General features: G+C 44.4%; 2 protein-coding genes across 2 annotated transcripts in view; both read right to left on the bottom strand.

Moving 5' to 3' along the window:
- Positions 1-25655, bottom strand: part of LOC136440051 (rRNA methyltransferase 2, mitochondrial-like) — a 217257-nt gene that overhangs the window by 159502 nt on the left and 32100 nt on the right. The window lies entirely within an intron of this gene.
- Positions 2429-25655, bottom strand: part of LOC136439526 (3'-5' exoribonuclease HELZ2-like) — a 34288-nt gene continuing 11061 nt past the window's right edge. Inside the window, exons 11-38 of the mRNA XM_066434944.1 lie at positions 21835-21906; positions 20976-21212; positions 20317-20747; positions 19723-20196; positions 19342-19537; positions 18343-18991; positions 17826-18123; positions 17134-17341; positions 16864-16971; positions 15937-16454; positions 15356-15551; positions 14354-14814; positions 13724-14173; positions 13347-13584; positions 12899-13006; positions 12711-12786; positions 8627-12428; positions 8123-8208; positions 7782-7907; positions 7444-7596; positions 6704-6818; positions 6312-6492; positions 5754-5923; positions 5296-5458; positions 4560-4790; positions 4068-4245; positions 3475-3642; positions 2429-3184 (exon numbers count right to left, since the gene is read on the bottom strand). Of these exons, the coding sequence (XP_066291041.1) occupies positions 3015-3184; positions 3475-3642; positions 4068-4245; positions 4560-4790; positions 5296-5458; positions 5754-5923; positions 6312-6492; positions 6704-6818; positions 7444-7596; positions 7782-7907; positions 8123-8208; positions 8627-12428; positions 12711-12786; positions 12899-13006; positions 13347-13584; positions 13724-14173; positions 14354-14814; positions 15356-15551; positions 15937-16454; positions 16864-16971; positions 17134-17341; positions 17826-18123; positions 18343-18991; positions 19342-19537; positions 19723-20196; positions 20317-20747; positions 20976-21212; positions 21835-21906 (10263 nt within the window). The 3' untranslated portion in view covers positions 2429-3014. The remainder of the gene's footprint in view (positions 3185-3474; positions 3643-4067; positions 4246-4559; positions 4791-5295; positions 5459-5753; positions 5924-6311; positions 6493-6703; positions 6819-7443; positions 7597-7781; positions 7908-8122; positions 8209-8626; positions 12429-12710; positions 12787-12898; positions 13007-13346; positions 13585-13723; positions 14174-14353; positions 14815-15355; positions 15552-15936; positions 16455-16863; positions 16972-17133; positions 17342-17825; positions 18124-18342; positions 18992-19341; positions 19538-19722; positions 20197-20316; positions 20748-20975; positions 21213-21834; positions 21907-25655) is intronic.

Raw genomic sequence — 25655 nt, 5'->3', positions numbered from 1 at the left:
AATATTTTCCATTATAGGACATAATGCATGTAAGGAATTTTGGTTAAGTACTTGTATGATTCGAGTACGAAAGGTGTTGCAATGCAAATGTCATATCAAGACGACTTATATCATATCGAAGTGACAATCTCAAAAGAAGTTCTTTTCTATATTTTATTTCATAAAATCATTTCAATTAGAAACTTAGAATAGACAATTAATGTTTCCGGTAAAACATATTCTTGACTTGCAAAAAGTCCACATCAGAAAGCTTGTCAACACTTCAAAATATAGTATTTTCTAGTATTTCATAAAACATAATGGTAGCCTGCCATTACGTATGAACATTTCCGTATACCTGATACAATGTTATCGTTTAATGCCAACATTTAAAAAAAATCATCTCAAACTATGAAAGAGGACACAGTATAAGGCTGTCGTCTTCTGAGAATCAAGTTATACAAACTCAAACAGTAGTTTACAAAACTGCAACATTGTCGCGAAAATATTTGTCAGCTCTTCATGATTAGCACGCTACTATGTACAACTGACTCTATCCATTTGAAGTTCCATAATTACCTTCGCGACGAATGGTTTCGTCGAGTAGGTTATTCGATGATGCTTGTCTGTGTGTCTGTTAGTGAACAGAATAAGTCGAGAACGCCTGGATGGTTTGTTGTCGTATTTTGTGTGTCGGTGTGTATGTGGGAAATCTCAAGATGATTAGATTTTGGGCGAAGTGTTTTGCATAATTAACGAGAAAAGTGTAAAAATGTGTTAGATTGTATGCTCATACTATGCTTTCTGGTTGCGACGTGTGGGCTGTATTGTTTCAGGGGATATTGACACGGGTAAATGGGTGCAAAGTTGGTCATGAGGGGTCATGAGGCAGGCAGGAAACGTCAGTTACTGCCAGGGACAAATTGGCTATCAGCCAGCTGTAGGGCAGATACAAGAGATAGACTTGCCCATATAGGCAGTAATGCTTTAAAGCACTAAAACAAGGGCTCAGAAAAGGATTCACCTTAATTGCAAGCCCCCAAAATTCTTATGCACCAGAAAGCCACATCTGTCTACTTTAGAATCATGCAAAGAAAATAGACAGTTGACCAGCTCGTTCTCTCGTAACAGCTGACAGACGAAAACAATCGTCAACTTTGACCTACTCCCAGCCTGGAAGAGTCCACTCGGAGCATGTGAAACCAAACCACAAAGAAATCTCCTTACACCAATTAAAAGACTGAAACATACAAATTTTGACCAAAGTTGGATATATACGGCCTTATATGAGTAAGAACAGTCATTAATGCAGTGCCACAGCATGGGAATACCGAGCATGTCTGTGTGTCTGTTAGTGAACACGATAAGTCGAGAATTCTTGGAAGGATTGTCTTGGTATTTGGTATGTTGGTAGGTCTCGATGAAACCTGAAAATGATTAGATTTTGGGCCCCCTATCGGCTTGTTACGGTACTGCAGCGGAACTTCCTGTTATGATATCTCGTGTTGTGGACATGCTATGGAACTGATTTTTGAGTGGCAGATAGCTCGTTGGGCAGAGAGTAAGTGGTATAGGTTTGGGCCCCCTAGCAACTTTTTTGGAACTGCAGGGGTAGGTTTTGCTTCAGACTTTGAAAGGGAATAACTCAAGAAGGGCTTGATGGAAGGTCATGATTTTTTGCATGTACATAGCTTGAGCGATGATGTACATGATTGGATACTTATTATGCAAATCAGTAACTAATTTGCATAATTAATGAGGAAAGTTTATACATTCATCAATTTCCATGATAGGACTCGCAAACATGTGACATATGTAACTGAGGAAGAGAGAAATATTAATAGATATCAGCTATGCAAATGAGAACCTCATTTACATAATTAATGAGAAAATAATATAACTCGAGATGGGCTTGATGGATGGTCATGATTTTTGGTATGTAGATAGCTTATGTGATGCTTTGTATGATTGGATGATAATTATGCAAATCAGATTATAATTAATGAGGCAATTTTAAAAACCTGCTGTGTTCCATGATATGACTATTCAAATATGTGACATTTGTAACTGAGGAAGAGAGGAATGTCAATAGATAGAAATTATGCAAATGTAGGCCTAATTTGCATAATTCATGAGAAACTACTATCATTCCATACTAGTAAATAACGGCAATTTCATACTTGTTGCATTTAGAAGTTGTGTGAATGTGAACACCATTGAATCAAATTATGCTAATAAGGAACTTATTTGCATTATTGATGAAAAATGTTAGCATAACCTTCTTTGTTAAGCTCATAATCATAACAAGGAGGTTTGGACAACTTATGTTATTTGGGTGAGGAGGATCAACTGGTATGATTTTTGATTGATGAAAAACACTCCTAATACGTCAGTCATAAAGGTCAAAATCATTTCGCGAAGGTATGAGGTCGTAGAACTCTTGTTTCAATTCGTACTTTGCTTACCAAATCTCACAATATTGTTATGCATTTTCATAAATATCTTTCAATAAACGTATTTACGGTCTAGTTAGTTAAGGATCAACAAAGCACTGTATATGTATGAATCAACCAAACACACGCAAAAACACACCGCTAACTTGGGAGACCGTCTTAGAAGACTATTTGAAAACTGAAATTGGTGTTCTGTCTTTAAAGGCAACCAAAGCAATATTAGGGCCCAAAATATGGAAATAAAAAGATGGCTGATATCTTTATGGTAGTGTCATTTACTAACATTGTTTAGCACGTTTGCGTAATAACTTCTTACTTTTAGCTTTTTAAAACCGTGCAAAATCGTGCTGTACGATGATCCCCTTAGTTTGGCGAGCCTACAAAAACTACGGACACGATTTTCAGTGAGTTTTCACATCACAACGACGTAGTATTTTTGCATCATGGCCGTTGCTATACATTGTGATAGTGCTGTTTGAACTTATCATGTATAGAAATGAGTAAATAAACTGACATTCAAAATCCGACTTTCGGGCCCTAATATTGCTTGGGTTTCCTTTAAGAGTTTAATGTGCATTGCACTTAAGACGTTCCAATACCCCCGGGAAACTGCTGAGATCTCCATGCGTTCTGCTGAGACGGGGCGCGGGTCAGCTGTAGGAAGTTCTTGTTGTTCACAAGGCACTTGTGCTCTTCGTAATCGGTGACCAGCTTGTTCCACAGAGAATGGACCCTCAGTAGGTTCTTGTTACCTGCACAGTATGAGTAACAAGACGACAAAACTTGTAATATACAATAGAAACACCTTGATTGATTGGCAACTGCACATACTTGCAACTTCTTTACCTTTGTATCCGTTATTGCATATTTACACATTTGGGACCTAATATTATTGAGCTGCCTGATACAATTAGATAATAAACAATTCTACTCATTTATAGATGACAAAAGTACATCACGTAGTTAATATCAAGATTTAACTATGCAAGCATCATCTATTCGCGATGCCAATAAGTGTAGCATGTTTTTCGGTTTTACCCACCGATAATACACAGTCCTCTCTTGGCTCTGGTGATGGCGACGTTGACCTGGTTCTGGTCCATGATGAACCCCAGGTACTTCCTCAGCCAGCTGGGGGAGGGGTTCTGTTCGATCTCGTACGACGGCAGAGACCTCACCGTGGAAAATATGACATAATCCCACTCGCTTCCTGTGAACATAGAACGCAAGATTCCACGATTAAAAGGTGTTACTTATGTCTCCTCAGTCGTCTGAGTGGCCTTCGTCAAGGGTTCTCTGTCTCCAACGCCATTCCTGGTGATCTTGGGCCTTTACTCTGAGCTCTTCAAGCATTAGCAGTACACAATTTAGGCATTTTAGGTCTTCCCCGTGAACCTTTGTTTCCGAAAGGGCGTCCATTCTAGAAGAAACCCGGGATACCGTTCCTAATGATGCACCCTAACCATCTGAGTCTGTTGGCTGCTGCAAGTGCTTCAATGTTTACTATCTTTGCCTGATAAAGTACACTGTTAGATTAAAAGATATTCAGTTTTCCAACTGCGCTTTGTATTTCTAGAAAAAAACATTAATGTTGGAAAATCTGTGTCTTATGGAGACATTTCGCTCATTACCTACCTTGGCTAGCGACCACTGAGTTGACCCCAACCCTCTCCAATCGCACATCGTTTAGCTTCTTCCTTTCAGCCGACAACTTCTTGTAGATAAGTGCACACTGGGCGCGATACTGGGACAGCAGGATGATGTTTTGAGGCTGGATGTTGTGCTCTCTCACCAAGGAGACCGCCATCTTCACCTGTTAAAAAAGACACATAATTGAGGACAAAGGACAGAAGGAGATATTAGTTTATAGTTGCTCCTAAGTGGGTTTGGTGCTGCACACGACTGTCATATCAAAATAGCACAACAGATTCAACCTTGTTTTCTACATCAAAGTAAAATACTCTCCTTTCCATGCCCTTTTAATGCTTCAAATGTTACTCATAAGACACACAATGTTCTATTTTCACAATAGTACTTGAAAGTGTCTATCCAAAGCCCTGTACAAATTTAAGTATAGAAAGTACAGTAATAAGATACAATGTCCCGGTGTGTTCAGGAGTTTCTTACCGCCATGTCAGCCTCGGTCTCGTTACTCCGTGACATCTGGTTGCCCTCCGCCGTCGCGACCGTCTGGACCTCTTCCCTCCCGACCACGTGACAGAAGGCGGTGGGCCTGTTCGCTCCTCCCGGCCACAGTCTGTCCAGGGTAGGGTGCCTGGGCCTCGCGGTGACCGATTGGTGGGTACGGAGTTTGTTCTCGTAGAACATTCGGGATGGAAAGCTGCAGATGGCTTCATGCTGTCAACAAAGGGTACATAGTTAAATGATAACTCAAGTTCTTCTTCTTCTTTCAGTTCTTCTTCTTCTTTCAATTGAGGCGGCCACCTTCATCTTCTTGAAGACTTTGCCACCTTTCAGGGGAAGACTACTGTGGGTCGGGAGTGGGATGTGGAGTGCAACAAACCAGGGGTTGGGAATGGGGAAGGTGGAGTATTATAGATGTTGCTTGAAACAGTCAATGGTTGGACTATGGACGACCGAGTCCATGTTACTGGTGATGGTGGCATAACGCTAGGTATAATGAATCTATAATGTAAACATCCATCACTTCATAGTGTAAATTATCTATAAGGGAAACATGATAAGGTACAAACACTGTGTATTGAACAAACGCAGTGTTGTAGGTATTAGAAATAAAATTGATTGAAATAGTTTTATCATTCTCCGTATTAGGATATTGTTTCATTATTTCTAAAGGCTTCAGTATATAGCAGCATGAAACTCTAGAAAGGGAGACCATTACCATACGGTACTGTGTCGTCAGCATGGTAGCCTTCCATGCGTACCGCTGGAACAGTGACGTATCCAGCCCGAGCTGCTGTGACGTCTTCTCCAGGACGATGGGTCTCAGCTGCTGGTGGTCGCCGATAAGAATGACCTGCTTGGGGTTGTGGAATGTCGCGGACCTGTAGCAAACGGTAGAAAGGTGGGAATCCTCTTAAGGGAAAGATATAACTATGTTCAGATAAATGTATAAAGTAGAGTGGACTAACCGACATCTATCGCGCCACAGTCATCCCTCAGTAAGACATCTGGAGCCGCATAGTTCCCGTTTAGAACTTAAGTCAGCCTCGGTTAGCTAAGGAATTAGTCCACTCTACTTTAATGTTCAGATAAATGGTTGCATGACATACATGTATCTGCCCCCTTTGTTACACTTGCTGGATAGTAGAAATCTTTTGAAAAAGGTGACCACCTTACCCATTTCGATCCACTGGAGCGCCGACAATGGGGACGAAACTCTCCGGTTCTGTGCACATGCCGCACTCATCGACGATGCACTGCTCGATGTTGGTCGCCATGCCCATCTTCGGGCTGGCCGCAGCAGTACAGGTGCACAGGATCACGTGCTTCTGTCTCAGTTCATGGACCTGCAGGATCACATTACCAGGATGAGAACAATGCCAGGAGTAATAAAAGAATCGTACCAGAAGAATAAAATAATGCACTCAACGTAAAACAAACGATGCAATGGTCAGTATAGTGTTCGCCTTGCATGCGGTAGGTCGTGAGGTTGATCCCCGGCCGGGTCATACGAAAGACTTTAGAAATAGTACATACTGCTTTATCTGCTTAGCGCTCAGCATTTGGGAAAGAGTATGGCATTTAAACACACTCCACTACCAGTGGACTAGCCCCCTGCTGTAGTGATTGCACGAAGTTGTGTGGCCCAAGGGCTATTGAAACGGAGATGGGCACCGCCCTATGCACCATCTGATGCGGGGAGGACTTAAACTATAACAACGTAAACACAATGACCTTTGCTTTTATGACACGGATTTTGTAGTCAGTGACGTCTTTCTCAGTCACAGTGTAGTTGGGATCTTTGAACAGAGTCTCGAATGCCCTGATCGCCTCGGCGTATGGATTGCCGGGTTTTCGGATAAGGTGGTGCAGCGAAACATCGTCGTGTTCGCTCGTTAGCTTTGACTCTTTCTCGCTGAAACACAATTCAGAATGCAGTTCGTTTAACTGTACTATGGACGCCTGAGCAACAAACATCAACTAATGCATTCAGCAGCACCATATCCTAACTGTTACGTCATACTGGTATTTTTTGTTGTAACTTTTTATTCATAATGTGTTTGAAGTACTATAGATTACAACATGAATTTGGACCAAAATTTCATTGGTTATTATCTGTACTCTACCTTTTGCACTTGTTTGGGTGAACCGGCTCATTCGGGATCGGGAACTCTTCTTTCTCTATCATATCGCTGTACATGCGAACAATCTTCAGGTCACTTTTGATCCTTTTCATGTAGCCTGAATAACAGAAATTTCAGTCAACGCATTTGCAAATTTTGCAGAACTTGCCCATTATTGTTGAAGTACTGGATGCTTATCTCTTCAACAGAGATATAAATCCCCAACATTTACTAACACTGCAGAATCAATAACATCATAGTATCTTTAGTTTGTAGTTTCATCTTGATCCTCATCTTGAATTAGTTTCTTAGTCCGGATGCTGTACAAGAAATCTTACTTGAAATTGGCAATATAAGACCTATTAGTAAGTTAAAGGAAACCAAAGCAAACCGAAAAGCTTGAATTTTGAAAGTATATCTATTTAGTCATTTCTATACATGATTAGTTGAACACTATCACAATGTATAGCGATGTCCATGATGCAAAAAGACGCTGTCGTTGTGATGTGAGAACCCACTGAAAATCTTCACCGGGTTTTTTGTAGGCTCGCGAAACTAAGGGGATCATCGTGTGGCAGGTTTTTCCGCGGGTTTAAGACGCTCAAAGTATGACGTTACTACGCAAATGTGCTAAACAGTGTTAGTAAATGTCACTACCATAAAGGTTTCAGCATTATTTCATTTCCATTTTTTGGGGCACTAATATTGCTTTGGTTGCCTTTAAGAACCACTGTTTTCCTCACCGGTGACCACGTCCACTGCCTTGTTGGAAGGTCCACAGTACAGCACCTGAGGAGGGTACATGCCCTCTCCGGACACAGACTGGATCAGTTTGTTCATCTGTGCCAGGTAGTACGCTATGTGGACTCCTGTCACGGTCTTCCCAGTGCCTAATGATGGACAGCATAATCACAAATATATGGCATCGTTAGTTTATAGCATAACAACCTTTTTTTTACACATAGATGAAGAAAGATATGTGTATAATGTCTTTAAAATATTACGATAAAGCGTAATGGCATAGTGTAGGCAACATAGTGCAGATTTGAAGATTCCCCCACAGAATCAGATCTAGACATACCCGGGGGTCCCTGGATGAGAGTGAACGGTTGTCTGATAGCCTGTTTCACCGCCTGCTCCTGGACTTGGTTCAGCGGAAAGAAGGCTGGCAGCGGCTCAATGGTAACCTCACTCGCCAGAGGATTGCCTGAGACACAAACGACCGAAAGGAGACATGTAAGAAGGTACATATCAGATCAGGCAAATGAATAAGTCATCTTTAAAGCTATGCAGATGTATACACTTTATGTCAATTTGTTACCTCTCTTGTCTAATTGAACGGATAGTCAAGATCTACCCATCATTGACAATTAGTTATGTGTCATCTTATGATATCAATAAAACAAGACGTCTTTTTCTCACCTTGAGCAGTAATTGGTTTCCCCGTGGCGATTTGCTGGACTAGGTCTGACGAACCGCTCAGCCATCTTACCGCGTTCTCCATACGTCTGGGAATGATAAAGTTGTCAGTGGGTTTAACGCACTGTAGTCGGACTAGAAATAAAACAAGACATGCAGAAATAACTGACCCAAAAATAAAATCCTCACACACCATTATTGATGTATAGGGCGGTGCCCATCCCCGTGTCATAGCCCTGGGCAGCACTGTAGTGCATTCACTGTAGCAGGGGGCTAGTCCACTGGCAGTGAAGTGTGTTTAACTTCCATACTGTTTCAAAAATATGTACCATTTTTATAAAGTCTTTGGTATGACTCAATGTGCCTCTTGTCCAGAGGTGTCCTACCTGGGGCTTGAACCCCAGTCCTTCTGGTCCAAGTAATTTGAACCAGAAGCGCAGACCACTACACCACAGGGACACTCCCAACTGTCCCCGAAAGGTCTAAGTCTATTCCAACGTTTCTCACCTGTCAGGTAGAGTCTTGGTGATGATCTCTATCGTTGCCGGAATGGACGTGCCGTGGTGGAGGAGAGCGTCAGGGAACGCCATGAGGTGCTGATGGAGCTTGATAGGTACTATGATGTTCCCGTCCTCACTTTTACTGAACTGTACTCCGGGCATCACCAGGCAGTGTCCCACCCAACAGACTAGAGGAGAGTTCTTTTCACTTTTGTCGGTAGCGATGTCGAAGTGACCGGCATGTGTCATCGCAGCCCTCACGCCGGTGTAACGCACACAGATGTAGTCGAAATGCTTCTTGAAATCATTAACTGCGGCGAGATTGCTCTGGTTGTCTTGGTTGAAATAAATGCTGCGGTCCTTGCAGAACTTCTGTGAGAGAGTGATCTCACCGAAGTACGCCACACCCCCTGTTGTTTGCTCGCGTTTTTTCCAACTGATGAAGGTGCTATGGACAATGACTGACTCGTTGTTTTCCACAGCGCAGTGAGCGGCTTCCACCGCCATGATGGGCAACCAGCGATCCTGGTACGCATTGACTGACGTGTATCTCGATATGTTCCCTACAGACCGCGTGGCGGGGACGGCAAACCTTGTCACTGCGTCTCGTCTGTGGTCGAGGCACACGTCCATCTTCGGTGTCAGGTTGAACAGCTGGATACATGGTGACAGGAGGCCTTTCCGCATGTCTCCAGTCAGCTGTACCTTCACCACCTGACCTGGCGTGTACGTCATCTGGAAGGTGCAGAAGTGATCCGCGAACAGACCTTCCCTCGCTTCCGATGATACCTCTTCAAACACCCGTGGTCCCAATGTCAGCTGCATGCCAACTACGTCCTCTATGTAGGTTACCACATCCCTTATGAAGCCCATATTTCCCGTCTGTACATGTTGTACCAGCCTTTGCCAATATTGACCAGGTATCCTTATCACATACCTCTCACTATCGAGCTGCAGGGGCTTTTTACGATCTGAAGGCCAAGGCAGTTTGGTCTTGTCTGGGGCAGTGTCATAAATCCGCTGTTTCCAGCGTACGTCGACTGATTCTCCCTCGTCTTCAGGGGCTGGTAGAGCTGTCGGTTTCAGCAAGCTGAACGCTACACGCCGCTGGCGAGACTCTGTGTGTCGTACAGACGGCATGAGGAGGTGTATCTCCTGTCCGTCAACGGTGTCAATGACAGGGTACATGACTTCCGGTTTGGTCATCCAATCATAAGCCAGCTTCAGGACCAACGTCTCCCGCTCGTACGTCTTGGCGTTGTTTTCCATATTGTTGTAGTGACTGCAGATCTTTTTTATTTCATCGGAAGTGTATGGAGGTGGCTGTTTTGCTATCAAAGCCACGAGAAGGCGATGCACCACGACGTCGATGTACCTGCGAATAGGGGACGAGAAGTAGGTGTACGCTGATTGGTTCAGAGAGTGGTGTCTTCTCTGTTCATCTTCAGAACACGTGAACATGGCTCTGTCCTGAATGCCGCGCAGCTGCAGCAATGCTCGAGACAAGGTCGGGTGATTTTCATCCGTGCACACCAGCTGCTGTATGGTGTCAAGGTCTCCACTCAAAGCAGCGAATCTGATCTTATCCCAAACATCTTTCCGTAAGGGGATGTCTTCGGGCAGCGCATCCGTATTGTCGCCGACGTCATTCGGCAATGACTTGGCCAGCTCGACAGAATATCCGTTGAGGCCAGCATGGCCTTTCCTCCAGTTCTCAAGCTTCTCCTTCTTTGGTGGCTGCTGTTTGCGAATAGGAGTTGTTTGCGGAAAACTCTGCAGCAAGACCTGAGCCACTGTGGTGTTCGCTAGGATCATCATTTCTTCCACCATTGTGTGCGCCTTCACAGCTGTATCTTTGTCCTCGTCTGGTTGGTGGTAGAGATGGGCTGGGCCTAGTCTCTTCTGCCGGTGGGCCGCTGCTATTGTGTGAAGTATGCGGACACTGTCTTGCACCTCCTGCGGTACAATCAAGGAACCCCACCCGGCTATGATATCCTCTGCTTGTGCATAGCTCAGCTTTGCCCGGGAGTGAACGACGCATCTCTCCATTGTCGGTTCGCCAACAACATCCCCGTCACTGTTAAACTTCACAAACAGTGATAGGGCCAGGCGGTCCCTGTTGGGTAACAGACTGCACACCCCTTCGCTCAGCCTTTTCGGGATCATGTGAACAGGTGGTTTCCCAGTGTGGTTATAGAGTGTAGTCGACCTCTCCTTAGCCTCCTTGTCTAGATCACTTCCAGTTGGGAGGAAACAGCTGACATCAGCGATGTGTATTCCGACAGTGTAGGTACCACCAAGGTTCGTCTCGACACTGAAGGCGTCGTCCAAATCCATAGCTTCTGGTGGGTCTACAGTAAACACCGTGTGAGTTCTGGACAAGTCCTTTCTTTGATTTCTCTCCTTTGGCGGGATCTGCCAATCTACGAAGTACCGTCTATTCACATCTTCTTCGACCTTTCCTTTGTACTTGCTGGGAACGTTGAACCTGTTGTTGATGATTTCCATACTTGTATCGAGTGTGCTGTCTGGAGTGATGACATCGGTCACTACGCCCAGAGGGTACACGTACCTCGGCGTCCACTTCAGGAATCGAACGACAAACATCTTCTTATAAGGATCCATGGGGTCTATGTCTTCATACTTCTTGAACCTGAAGGAACCGTCTGACATGTAGCTGTACACGCGTACTTTATTGTGGCGTCTGTTCTCTTTGCCGAAGTAGGTCATTAGCTTTGGTGCGTCGGTGTTGATGGGGACCATTACATTGTGATTGTTGCCGTCAACAACACACACAAACTTCCTCAGATGCAAGGAAACTGCTGATTTAATGATCCCCACTACTTTTCCTCTTTTGGTGTCTGAGGTAGTCGTGAATACTTCCGCCGACTCTTGGTCAGTGTTCTCTAGGATCTTCACCACAACCTCGTCGTTTGACCACCCCAATCCTCGATTCTTCCTGCTGTTGATCACAATGTCGTCTTCATCCGTGCCGATGACTTCGGCGTAAGCTGTGTAGGTTCCCTTCACGACCAACCTACATCTTCTGTACTGGTCCGGTTCAGTTTGGAGAAGGTTTTCCAGTTCTTCTGGTGGGTAATTGGTATAGAAGCATTGGTTGTCGCTCTCCTCTTGAACCTCAAGCTGTGTGGGATCATACGGCTCATCCTCGCCCGAGTCGTACTCCCGGTCAGCGTTGTTTGCTCCCAGGCGGGGCCTCTCCAGTCTGGGCTGGGCTGGGCGTCTCACACTTGCCCGCTGCCCTGAGCTGTAGTGTAGATATACTTGCGATGGGTCCCTCTGGCTTTGCACCACGGCCACCTTGTTGGGATCGAACGTCTCCGCTTTGAAACGTCTCGCTTCCTCTTCATTCTCATCTTCTAGACTTTCAAGAATGAGCTGTCTGATAATTTCGTCAGGCTCATCTATTTTCTCGGGTGTAGACGATGGTGCTGAGGCTCCCTGACTCCAGGGAGTTGCAGGACCTTTTGGAGTGAAGGGTTGTGCTTTTGGGTTGAGTGGCGTGCTCTCACTTGTTTCATAGATTTGGCTCATTGTAAGGGTCTGTGGGAACAGACTCTTGTTCTTCTCACATTGGGAGATAAACCTCTGCCAGACTCGCTGGCATTCTCCGCGTGAACAGAGCGCGTGTGGATCGCCTACTACGGCGACCAGGGACTGTGCTCTGGTCATGGCGGTGTTCAGGAGCTTGCTGTCTGACAAGAAGCCGTAGCTGTTCCTGTCGTTGTTTTGGGCACAGGTTGCTCTGGTCCTGACTGTGCTGATGAAGACTGCCCTGAACTGTTTACCTGAATAACGGTTCAGTCATTGCATCATAAGAAACAGATAAGACATGTTGAGTTATTATCACAAATTAGGTAAAACATAACAACCTACGACCTGCACATGTCACAAAACACAGTCACGTTGTGCTTCTCCTTGCTAGCGAATCTTGCTTAATTATTTGGGTTGGGGAGGGGCTTATGTTCTTGTAAACACCTTGTAATCTTTACGTTATGTTCCCAATGCAAGCTGGCACTATAGCACATATTGTTAGCATAATGGGTCAAGTACAATCATAGTGAACCTACCTTGGATGTTTGTTACCATTTCAACTGTAACACCGCCCAAGCGTTTCTGTCGCAGCTCTTTTCTGATAAGCTGCGTCTGTCAAAAGACAACCAATGAAAGTATGAGATTCCAAACTTGAGTATCTTTAACATAAATTCAGCATTAGAACCGTTCCTGAACCAGTGACTACATTGCTGCAGTTGCTGACCTGATTGTGGTATGGTGTGATGACTCCGATGTCTGCCATGTTGCGTGGTCCCCACTCCTCTGGCCAGTCTTTCCACAGCTTTTCTACTCTCTCTGCGATCTCCAACACCTTTGATCAAATCAGAAAGGATAACTTAGATTATGTATCAATTTACCACTCTTTGTCACCTTGCATAATGAAGATATGGGAAAGATGCAATAGACCTCTTGCCAATTACGGCGGCCATGTTGAATTTAGCTCGCGGGGCCATGCGCCAAAACGAGGCTCCAGTTGGTACCCCCTTCTTATAAGCCTGTATTGTAATATTGGTATCCGATCTTCAGTAGTAAAATTCACACCTCTAAGGAGAAATACTGCAATACATGTGCATTTCATGTGTAGCTTATATTGTTGTGGACATTTGGACTTGATTTTGGCAAAAATTTTGTTGTCTAAAAGCAATCCTGACCTCTGCAATGTTGAAGTACGATGTGCTGTAGTCCCCCGTCTTATCGTCACCCTCAGCGCTGAAGAAGGTGAGCGGGTACCACCGCGGATGGCGAGGCTGGCCCACACTCTTCAGCCCGCCGTAGAAGCTTTCCGACAGAAAACGGAGGATCTCCTCGCAGCAACGGTAGTTGTCCGTCAGCATGACTAGAAATGGGTTTTCCGCTTTCTCTGTCAGGCCTTTTCCGAACCTGATGTACCTGTTTTATTCGGGAAAATATCACAACATCAATGAGGCCAGAAATTCATATCTTACAGGTGCAGTATAATTGGCAAACTTATAGATTTGTACATGGTCAATGCATTTTCAATGAAGCATTCGGTAGAGGATTATCTTACCTTTGGACCATCCGTTGCAGCAGGGACATGTCAAACGATAAGTCGCACGCTTCTGTGGAATGCACTTTCGGGCTTATCTGTTTGTGGTCCCCGGAGAGGACGATACGCGTGGTGGGATCGGCGAGACAGAGCGGGAGGATGGTTTCACACTCCATGGCCTGTGCAGCCTCGTCTAGAAGGATGTGAGTGAAGTGTCCTCGCTTAATGCCCATCCGAATCAGATACATGGACGTGGTGAGCGTGACGATGACGATGCGGTGGTTCGTGATGTCCTCCATCTTGGGCATGGCGATGGAATTCTGGTCAGGGTCCAGTTTGCAGTACTGCATGACGGTGTCGTCAACGGTCTCCAGGCGGCGCTCTTTGAAGTAGACACGTAGCGGTTTCGCCTCGGGATGACCGGATGTGACGTATGGATGGATGTACTCTTTGACGTACAAGTCAGCAGCGCTGTGGTACAAAAGACATATTCTTAAGTGTGTATTGCTTAATCGCTACCGCAATTTTCGTCATACTAGATTTGTAATGATAATACAACATACGAATGTGCAAGACTCATAGATACATATGTTTTTATATGTTGTATGTAAAGTGATAAAGTGCTATGGGATGTGACATAGAAACACTGACCTATTAGAGTGTGTCGCTATGAGAACTTTCGTGCCTTTCTGTTCGAGAATCTGAAGGGCAGCCGAAGCCATCGTCCTGGTCTTGCCTGTACCGAATGGGCCGTACAGTAACACAGGTGGGTTAGTGTCCCCTCTCCTGCTCATGATGCGGGTGACAGCGGTCCTCTGTTTCGCGTTAAGCTGCGCGTCCTGCACTCGGTGTGTTGGCAAGGACTCCACAACCGTCACCCACGACATGTCTGCCCTGCCGGGGAAGATGGCGTGAAGCGCCGTCATGTTGTCCACAGCGAAGTGCATTATGCAGAAGTGTAGCCGGTCGAGCTGGAAACGGATTTCAAACTCGACTGTTGTTCCGGAGCTGAGGTCCAGGTCTTGGCAGCAGCGGCTGGACAGCTGCAGGTAAATCTCCTCCTTTCGCCGTCCTTCGAATCCCTTCAGCTGGACGATGGCGGCTTCGTAGACCTATTGGAAAGGTACGTGAGAAAGTCTCCGTTAGTACGAAACAACACCTTCTGTACTATTTTGTGGAACTCTGTTACATTTTGCATCCGTGACTAGTTCCATCAGGTTGGTAGATTATAGAATGTTGTTGTTTTTTGTACGATGTTGGTGGGGTTTTTTTTTCAATATTTACCTGCAAATGTTTCGGGATTTCGGTAATCTGTCAGCTTATGCTTAGGTCCCAATTGGAAAAAGGGGCCCCGCCGGGTAGTTTACGGGCTTTTTTCGGGCGTGACCCCTACCTGGCCCCGTTGGACACTCTGCAGCTGCCGGGCTATTTTTTTGGTCCGGCCGGGACCCCGAATCATTTTAACTCGGACTTAAAATCAACGCCTATACCCCCTACGCGGGCACCGGCGCAACTGGGACCAATAAAGCATTGTGCTTACTACTGTACATATTGACTGGAAGTACTTTTCACCACTGTTACTCTAATTGTCTTGACAACTTTTGTTTGTAGTTGAAATATATGTTCTCTTACAAGGATTGAATACTCTCCAACCTTGTTGGTAGCGTTTCCTTTAGGAGCCAGTAGAACGGTAGTGACGCTGGTGAGGATGAGTTTTCCGGCCGGCCCATCCTCGCTTAGTTGATTCTGTTGTAGGCGGAGCTTGGTGTACAACGTGCCACCCTCAGCGAACAGGAGGATACCGTCGTCTATACGATCGGACAGCTCCAGAGTTGTCTCTTTGCGAATACTGAAAAAAAAATCAAGTTTGATGCATTAGAATTGATGTTATAAGTATTTGCATTGAATTTCATGACATAATGATCGTATTCATGACAAAGGACGTTTGCAGAGGGCCTAGGGAAAGGATATACATTGGAGTTTGGTAGCTTTGTCATTAGAAAAAAATACCGAAATTAATTATGTATGCTAGCCCTTATTGTATTAGTAGTTCGGATGTTTAGTTTTATACTATACCACTATTTTGTATTATGCATATGTTTAATAGTTGCTGCCATACATTGTACCATGTACAATTGTCGTGCAGTAAAGTTCTTCATAATCTTGATTGAGTTCCGAAGAAAAGATAAAAATGCTAAAATAACATGCTGTATTCATCATGTCTGGAGTGTTACCTGGCAATCTCTCTGTTTCTTGTCAACTCCTCCAGGTAAAGAAGATCATGCATACGCGTCTTGTAGACCGTTTCGTCCAGCTCTTTCTTGCGTTGGGAGAGTCTTGCCAAAACCTCCCCTTTTTCCTCCGTCGGTTCTTTGTACTTCGCCAGCAATGCTTCATTCTCTGGGCTAAGCCCTTCAGCAAACTTGACGATACTCCTGTTCCCACTGTGCCAGCGTTCGAAGTCGGGCGGGTCGGGTTTGACTTGCACGGCGCCGTCTGAACCTACACTACCCACGTACAACACCACACGTCTGTTAACCACGGGGCGTTTTCCGAAGTCGAAAACAACCCATTGGTGGAACACCCCAAACATCTGAGACGTGCCCTGGACTTCGACATGGTAAGTGTTGTCAGAGGGATTTGAAAATTGTTTTCCTTCCGCGACTTGACAGTTCCTCTCTAGTTCTGTTCCATGCAAAGAGAAGTGCGTTCTGTGCTGATTGAAAAGCAACGCAACATGCTCTAATGGCTCCTACAGAAAATTAAAGAATAGTGATGTCTTGATCAACTTACTTCCGAAGTGGGAGTCATCTATAATCGAATAAACACTATCAATGGTAAAGGAACAATTTGCCCTGAAATTTGCTCTTAGGTTCAAAAGAAAAGGTTTCGAGACATCGGTCTGACCTTGCCTCAAAAGACAGGTCGGCGGAGTGTTCCAAGACATTGATAGATAACATCCAAAGATCTTCCAAGTCGAAGAACTGAAAAAGAGCTAAGGGACAGAGAGATAGAGAGAAAGGGGAGGTAAGGGAGAGAGAGAAATAATGTCAGTTGTAAATGTCTAGCTCTGAGGAAAGACGCCATTTTTAATTCTGACAGTTAATGAGGACAAAAAAGGACAAGAAAATAATTGATAAATAACATTAAACATAACTAACTTTTGATGTCACGGTGAAAGTCCACGTGCACTTTGCCCCCTTGTTTTTTAACAGAATGCTCTCATCCTGGGTGCAGGTAATACTGACTCCCTTCAGTGAGTCTGCAATCTATCGATAAATGAGTAAACATTAATCTACATTCGAACATGTATGCACACAGAAAAATACGTTATGGGCCATTGTACAAGATATATATTTTACGAAGGCCTCTTGAAAAGATCTATTTCAATTTTTTTCTATGATTTGTCTGTAGAAAGTTCTACTACTCACTACTGATGGTCCATCTGTGGTCTTCTCGTACTCTTCCATGAGTTTGTCCATGTAGGAGAAGAGGTTCTGTTTCCGCGCCATCTCCATGTTGAGCCAGCGGTGCTGCCGTCTCTCCTTCCACTCGTCCAGCTCCTCCAGGCTGTGCGCGTCCGGACAGATGTTGTGTCGGTCTTCAACGCCGTCGTACGGACAGAGGCCAACTGCATGACTAAGGGGTGCATTCAAGAATAATAAGTAATGTATGGTTCACTCAGCATAGATAATACTGGTGGTTTGGAGCCTCAGCAATATTGTCTATTAGTTTTTTCGTGAGCAAATTGTAACATTTTCAAAACTTGGTTCTTGAACGTTGAAGTTCGTATCTCACTGGACTGTGCACACGTGATCTCTATAAACAAATGGCCGCGCCCGGAATGTCACATTGTCAGTTTCGGCTCCAAATCGGATACAAGATGAATTTGTTGAAAATCGCAGTGCACGCATCAAGAAGAGATTTGCAGTGACTGAGCCAATTTCCACCATTTTGCCAATGAATTATCTTTAGTCGTAATTTCAGGCGACACATGACATCATGCCAATTGTTGGCGCGGTTCGCGCCACTTTGCGCTAATATTTGACGCAGTTAGATAGAGAGATACCAGTGAGATACCCGCTTAAAGCAAAACGGAAAAAAACGAAGGTATAGTCAATACCTTCGGCATAATTTGTACTCCTCCTGTTGTCCGATCCACGGCGGACGGCGGTACTGCCAGTTGTCGCTAGCGTCCGACCTGAGCCGGGCCTGATGTCCCTCGGACGAGCAGTGCTGGTCAAAGGTCACCATGCCGTTACAGGTCCTGTGGCACAGGTTGCAGTAGTACTGACTGGTCCGGGGAGTGAGGAGCGGGAAGTCTGAAGTACGTGGAGACGCTTGAGGGGACGATGTCGTCGGCGTCGACGGTCTGCCATGTTGTTGTTGTGAGATACTGACCAAGACTTCAAGGTCCCGAACTGCAGTTAACATACAATTCAACAACATCCAAAAAACTGCTTTAGTCTTTACGACAGTTTCGAGGAGACAATATGGTAAGGGAATAAAAAAGGCTCTGAATATTCAAATGACACAAAATACAATACCTGTAAAGAGCAGGGAATGAAATATGAAATAGATATACATTTGGTTTGTGCATCATGATCAATTACATCAAATAAACAATTCTAGTATCTCACGTTTTGTTTCTTTCTGGAATGTCCATATTTTCATTTCTTCCTCACTGTGAGCAAATGTGCACTTTTTGCCAAGAAAGCAACATTTGCCAGGTTGGGCGTAGTGGCACATCTCAAACTTGAAAATGAACTTTTCGGGCATTTTCCGTATCTCCTTTCTGGCGCCAATACTCAGACACATTTTGTTTTCCTCATTCCATGCGTGGATGTTTCGTTTGCAAGTCTTGCCATTGGTTGACACCTCGCTGACAACACCCCCGCCAGATAGCCAACACTGTCGGCAGACGAACTGCAACCTGAAGGGGCACTCCACGTGTCGCCATTGGGCGGGAACGTTTCCCATTGGACGGGAGCCGATTGTGTTAGAGGAGCCGGTAACCAGCTGGCGTTGCGAAGTCCCGTACTTCCTCTCCAGCATCCAAACGTCCATCTCCACTTGGCCGTGTGCCCGTCCACACCGTCCGCCTCCGAAGGTACATTTGTCCATGTAAGCACAGAATAGCGGGATCTGAGTGGCTGTGAGCTGAGGCAATGGCATTATCGGTGTAAAGCGAATCTCTCCTTTACTTGTGTCTCTAGCATGGACGAGAAGTTCGATGTCCGCCTGGCGCTGGCCTAAGTGTCGGTCACACAGCGAGGAGTCACTGATAACCTGAAATGCGACAAAAACCAATTAGTAGACCACTTCCCATACCAAGAAATTTGATGGTTGAGCCTCGTTGTCCAAACTCCGGCGCCATTGCGAGATCTGCTCTCGCGAGAGCACAAAGCTGACGTGCGGGTACATGCGTAACTCACGCACGTTCTCGCTAGACTGTGCTCTCGCGAGAGTAGACTTCGCAATGGCCCTGAAGTTTGGAAGGGGCCTTTTTGCAAAACTTCCATCTCTTACTCACTGATTATCTGAAAGGATCTATGCGACTTTTTATTCAAAAATATAAGATATGTGACTTCTACCTTCAAAAACAGACATCGTACGTCGGTATGCACGCTGGTACCTACCGTCGGGCTGCCTTGGAAGCACTCCTTGCACAGAAATCGGAAGACGCCGCCGTGTTTTTGCCGCAGCCTTTTGACAGCATCAGCCTCTGACGGGGATGATTTGCTGAGCTGAGACATCAACTCATCGCGGTTGAACTTTCCCTGCCGCTCTCTCGTCCAGAGATCGATTTCAATCTCGCTGTGAGTGAATGTGCATCTACAATAGAACCAACAGTCATCAGTAAGCGCCTTATGATGAAGTTAGTGAGATAACTTGTATTTCTGAATTACTGTGACCGATGGACAATGGTCAGGGAAAATATGTTTAACAAACAAAAAGAATAGAATTCGCTAATTGACCTTCAGCTATTAGAAATTGTTAAACTGAAACCTTTACCGTACCTTGACTCTCCAAGCATGCAGGGCATTGCCGACTGAAACTGCTGGCAAAGCTTGTACGTGCCAAAGAAAGCGTGCTGCGGACGCGGGCGGACTTTCTTAAACGCGTCGTCGGCATTCTTCTTCCGAGCAAGGAGAAAGTCTTCACCACAGTTGTGCTTCTTGTTGTGTACAGTGTACGCCCCTACACCATGCTTGCTCCCGTCCCTGACAAAGCAGGCATCGCACGCTAGCTTGTAGTCATAGACCTGTCTGCGCAGATCGCCGATGCTGGATTCTTCAACAGGCTCGGCTGTGCCTGAAGAGTCCGTGGAAGTGTCCGGACTGTTGGTAAGACTGCAACAGCTAGACTTGGCTTTCAGCCAGCGGTCGGGATTTTTGGCTCTTAGTTGGACCGTTACAACCTTACGGTTGAACGCCTTTTCGCGTTCTCTTGTCCAAAGGTCTCTCTCTATCTCGTTGTGAGCGAATGTACATCTGCGAAGAAAAACGGCAATGTCAATAAGGTTACAAATAACTGCATGTTCTTCAACACCAACAACATAATGGGGACACAAATCACGATTTAGGAAAAGACGTTCATAAGCCACAGCCTACCTAGATTCTCCTATCTTGCACGGACAATGTTCTTGAAATTGCCTACAAAGCTCGTATGTCCCCATGAAGTGCCGGTTCAGGATCGGGCGAATCTTCTTGAAAGATTCGCCGCTGTTCCTATTCCTTGCGAGTAAAATATTTCCTTTACACCTGTGATTGGTGCTTATGTTGTAAGAAAAGGCTCCCACGCCATGCAGACCTTTCTCTTGTACAAAGCACACATCGCAAGCCAAGAGGAATTCGTATTTGCCCGATACCAATGTGCTTGCAGCCCCAACGGGTGCAATAGTGTCGGGATCATTGGCTGAGGAACCAGAGATTGGGCTGGCACTGGAACTTGGGCCAAAACTAGGGCTGGAGCTGCTACTGGAACTGTGGGTAGGGCTAGGGCCGCAGACAGGGTTTCTTGCAAAGATGGTATTGGCAGCGATCTGTAAAAGTTACATAATTTACTAAGTGTGCACATGTTATGTTACTCGTTGAAGTCAACATGACTTGATATTACATGTATTACAAATATAGTTCAGAAATCATGATACTTTTCATTAAAATCCTTGAAGTCCATAGATAAACTCCATTTACAGTATATGTGATGTACATGTATATGGAATATTTCTCGGATTTACAAAACGTAAAGCAACTCAATAAGAATTTCTTACAAATTCTTCCTGCAGTTCTTCAACGATGCCACCATCACGGCTGATGACGTCACCGTTCCTCTTTCTTTCTTCTATCTCCTCTCCCTTTCCCCCACTTTCCTCTTCTTTTCTTTTAATCTTTTCATCACCACTGACGTCCGTGTCCTCTTCGTGTTCCTTGCTGTCGTTAGATGCCATCTCCTTCTCATCTTGCAAAGCTGCAGCCTCCGATTGTGATACTGCCGTCTCAGAGGCTTTCTGTAGGGGAAAAACAGGCTGATGATGCTAGATGGAACTTATACGTCACTTGTACGCAAAGCACAGAACTTGAGTTGGAAACATCACCCGACTATCCAGACCATGTAAGGTTCTCTCCCCCGGATGTCACACAGACGTATACAGAGAAGGGTCCAGTTTGCTGGTCACTGCCTTCGGGCAAGTGAGGAGATTATCTCCTCGCTCATTCTGTGGAGGCCCCGGGGAGAAACACAATCCAGGAAGCTGACCTTCCCGAGGGCTCTGTTCAGAGACACCGGAATTCATATGGAGGACCTGAGTGCGGCCATGGCAGACAGGATGGAGTGGTCGGCGGTTGTGTATGGACTTGCCCCGTCCCCCCCCCCCTCGGGGGTCGATAGATGATGATGATGATGATGATGCTAAAACGCTTTGAAGGTACGAATGATGTAGGTCTAAAAGACCAACTTCATGGTGCCTTGTCTCTTGTACTTCTATTACAAGGTTATGTGCATGCCCGCATACAACAGAAGGAACCTTTTGAAAAACGGGCACCGTACTTGGAACAACGCATACATTGTGTCGATCAATGATACACTTTTCGTTGATATTCGACTGTTCACGTGTCTATAATGTCACTAACCTGCTTTTTCTGTTCCTCTTTCAGACCTTGTTTTTCCTCTTCTGGGAGCTGATGGCCAATCTCTTCCATTTCCTGCAGGTATGGTGACCTTCACGTTACTAATATTTGCTTTCCATTATACAATAAGCAATTAAGCACTACACAATCAATATGAACATAGGCTATCTAAACAGGCTCATTGTTGATATTTACAAGGTAAATAAAACCTTTAGAATGTTTACGGGTGAAGTATATTATAGAAGTGAAGTTCATACCCTCCTCTGCCTTTTTGCAGCTGCTTTCAATTGCTTCTTGTTCTTCTTGGACTTTGTTTTGGTCTGAGGAGAGAAGAAAGATCCTTATGAGAGGGAGCTTCACATCTTTTCCACACAACACAGACTTTTTCAAGGAGTTTTAAACAATTTTTCTCAGAAATATATGTCAAATTCAAAATGATATGCTTATTACGTGACATAGTATATACCGTTTCAAATGAACGTTTCGAAGACATCTATGGAATTTTTTGGCTTGTTCACACTTAAAGGTTTGCGGTCTCCAGAAGACAGGATTCCTAACATTTACTTTCTGTGGCCTTACTAATGGACTTCTGGCTCCCAAATCACCAGGGTTGACTACACCCTTACCGTATCAACAGGCGCTTGATGTGTAGTTTTGGGCTTCGTGCTGGTATTGCTCTTTTCTGTTTCTGCTTCTTCTGGTACAGACACATCAACTTGTCTTGACCCCTTAAACAAAAGTGCGCGAATTCCTAATTAGATTTAAAGTCAAACATACGTTGCTTATCTCTCGTTCGAACCTATACATCTTAGCAAAAGCAATCCACGACAAAGTAGATAGCCAATTGTGATGGAGCACAAAGAATTCTACTTACATTGGAACCATTTTTTCAAGTGACCTAAACATTTCAGACTACATTGCTTACAAGAATGGTTTACTGTAACTCAAGATATCTTATATTTTGATTGAAAGCCTCTAGAGAAACCACTTACCGATTCTTCCTGAAGTTGCTCATTGATTCTACCCTCGTGGCTGTTGATGACTGTATCGTCACCCTTGTCCTTCCTTTTTTCGATCTCTTCCCCCTCTCCCCCGCTTTCCTCTTCTTTTGTATTCATTTCTTCATCACCACTGACGACGTCCGTGCCCTCTTGATGTTCCTTGTCTTTAGATGCCATCTCCTTCCCATCTTGAAAGGCTGTAGCCTCCGATTGTGATTCTGCACTCTCAGAGGCGTTCTGTTGGGGAAAGGTAGACTGATGTTACTTAAACAAGGGTTAAACTATACGAAGGTACGAACGATGTTGGTCTGAAAGACCACTTCATTTGTCACTTGTTTTTCTATTTCCAGATGATGTGCATGGCCAAGTAGGGAAATTTTCGAACAACGAGCCAATTGTTACGAACAATGAGTACTTTGTTTCCAATATCGAGTACTAGTACATTATTTGCTTATGTTCGATTGTTCATGTGTCTTTAATGTCTCTGACATGCTTTTTCGTTTCTTCTTTCAGTGTCTTGTTTGGGAGGCTTTTGGAGATGATTTTCAAACTCATCCATTCTCGGCTAGCATGGTGATCATTACGTTGCTTAGCTTTATTTACCATGACACAATAAGCAAGTAAGCATTATATTTTCAATGTAAACATAGGCTATAACTATCCAAAGAGCTTCATTGTTCATACTTATGAGCTGAAGACAAATGTGAGAAACGTTATGGGGAAAGAGAACTGCAAGATCTAAAAGTGGGCAAGTTCATACCTTCTCCCTCCTCCTCTTCTCTGCTTTCATTTTCTTCTTTTTCTTTTGCTTGGATTTTGTTTTTGGCTGAGGAGAGAAGCAATATTCATTGTATATCAAAGGGCGATACGTGTCATTTCCACACTAATTTTTCGTTTTAAAATACGTTTTATCAAATCTTGATAAATCTTGTTTGCTTTTATTAATACTGGACGATTTGTGGACTCCAGAAGATACTGTAAAATGTGTAAAGTAAATGCATTTAACTTCGCGCTGTTTTCATTTCGCGGTAGGCAGAAAATGGAGTCTTCGCGCGCGGTGGTTTTACGTTCACGTTTGAAACAATAGAAGTGATACAGTCATAAGGGGGCCAAAAACTTTCGCGGTGGTTTTAAGTTCGCGCTGAAAGTTCACCGCGAAAACCGCGAACATAAAACCACCGCGAACATTTCTGCATTTACAGTATATAATAATCCAAAACATTAACTCGCTGCTTCCTTAATGCACTTAAAACAAAGCACGTCACCGTGGTTGACTAAACCCCTACCTTAAGGCCCCCTCTCATTGGGCTGCGGTACTGTGGCGGTAACGTGCGGTAGCTTGGAAATGGCTACCGCCGCAGTGCCGTGCACAGACCTCAGCGTACCGTCCTAGTGACGTCTCAGTGCCGTGCCAGTGCCGGTCCACACCGCCGGCGTGCCGGTTGAAATGGCGATTTTTTTCAAAATTTGAAAAAAAACGCAAGTGGCAAAGTGCCGCGCGCTCGCCGGGAGCTTACCGGGAGCTCACCGCGCGCGCTATTGTGTAAAGGTGATATGTCAGTTTCAAGGTTATATGTATATTCTATAACATGTTACCTTTGTTGCACCAAGTGTCATAAGTGAAAATCCTTTTATCACTTGAAATCAATTTTTGATGCATTTTTTAAAATAATTTTGCATTGTATTTTGATCCATTGACAGCACTGCGATTTCTGATTAATTGAAAGCACTACCATCAAACTGCAATCGGTCCATTTCCCTAGCTATTGATCTGTTTAAGAGTTTGGTTAAACCAAATTTACTGCATTGTAGTGAGGTTGAGGATTGTAGCTGTTGATCCTCTGATATTTTCATTGGGATATTACTTAATCCCACTGAAAATTAGATCTCTGCATTGTACATTTATTCCAGTACGGAAGTTGATAGACTAGTCGCTCAGGAAAGGAATCAGACTACTCGTCTACATGCACTCGCCCTGCTCTTGTGCCATTCAAGAAATACAGTGATAAACTGAACTTGATATAGCAGTCAGGCACTGTATCGCAAATTTTACTCAATGTTTCGCCGTAAGGGGTGAATTAGAAGAATTGCTATTGATCGTTGATAGTCAAACATAGTTGATTAGATACTCTCGCTAAGATTAAGTAATTTACCTACTAACAGGATTATTAAAAAAGAACATACGACACTTTATCATTCGAAGAAGAAAATGACTGGGCTACTCACGTTCAGGACATATTATGTAGACATGTTTGGCTTAGCCCCGCAGTTAACGTTAACGTTGATACCAACCGTTTTGGATATACATTTAAAGAAAGTGTGAAACTCACGTTTCTCCCTGGCTGGAGGGAACCACTTAGAAACTTAAGTAAACTCAAAAACTTTTATAAAATAAAAAATCACTTTGGTAGGGAAGACTATATCACATCAAATCATAATAAAGCAATACGCATAACTACAGTTATATAGTCGCGAAGAAAGTTCAACAGCGCAGAATGAAACTGGCTGGTCGCTGTATTAGACATCCCGAAATCCCTGCACACTATCTTGTTCTCTGGGAGCCTACTACTAAATGAAAAAGAAGTAGGGGTAGACCCAGGGTCACCTACTTAGACAATCTACGTAGTGACACAAACTTACAAGATACTAAGGAACTACGAAGGGCCATGGAGGACAAAGTGCTGTGGAGAGAGCTTTCAGGATTGGTTCGAGCGGGAGCTCGAACTAAGTAAGTAAGTAAGTAAGTATAACTACACTGAGAATCAGCGCACGTTGCCTAGAAGTTGAAAATGATCGACACCACAACACACCAGGCACTCACAG

The sequence above is a fragment of the Branchiostoma lanceolatum genome, chromosome 8, assembly GCF_035083965.1.
Source record: "Branchiostoma lanceolatum isolate klBraLanc5 chromosome 8, klBraLanc5.hap2, whole genome shotgun sequence".
NCBI lineage: Eukaryota > Metazoa > Chordata > Leptocardii > Amphioxiformes > Branchiostomatidae > Branchiostoma > Branchiostoma lanceolatum.
The sequence above is the reverse complement of the archived record's forward strand: the minus strand, read 5'-3'. Positions and strand labels throughout refer to the sequence as shown.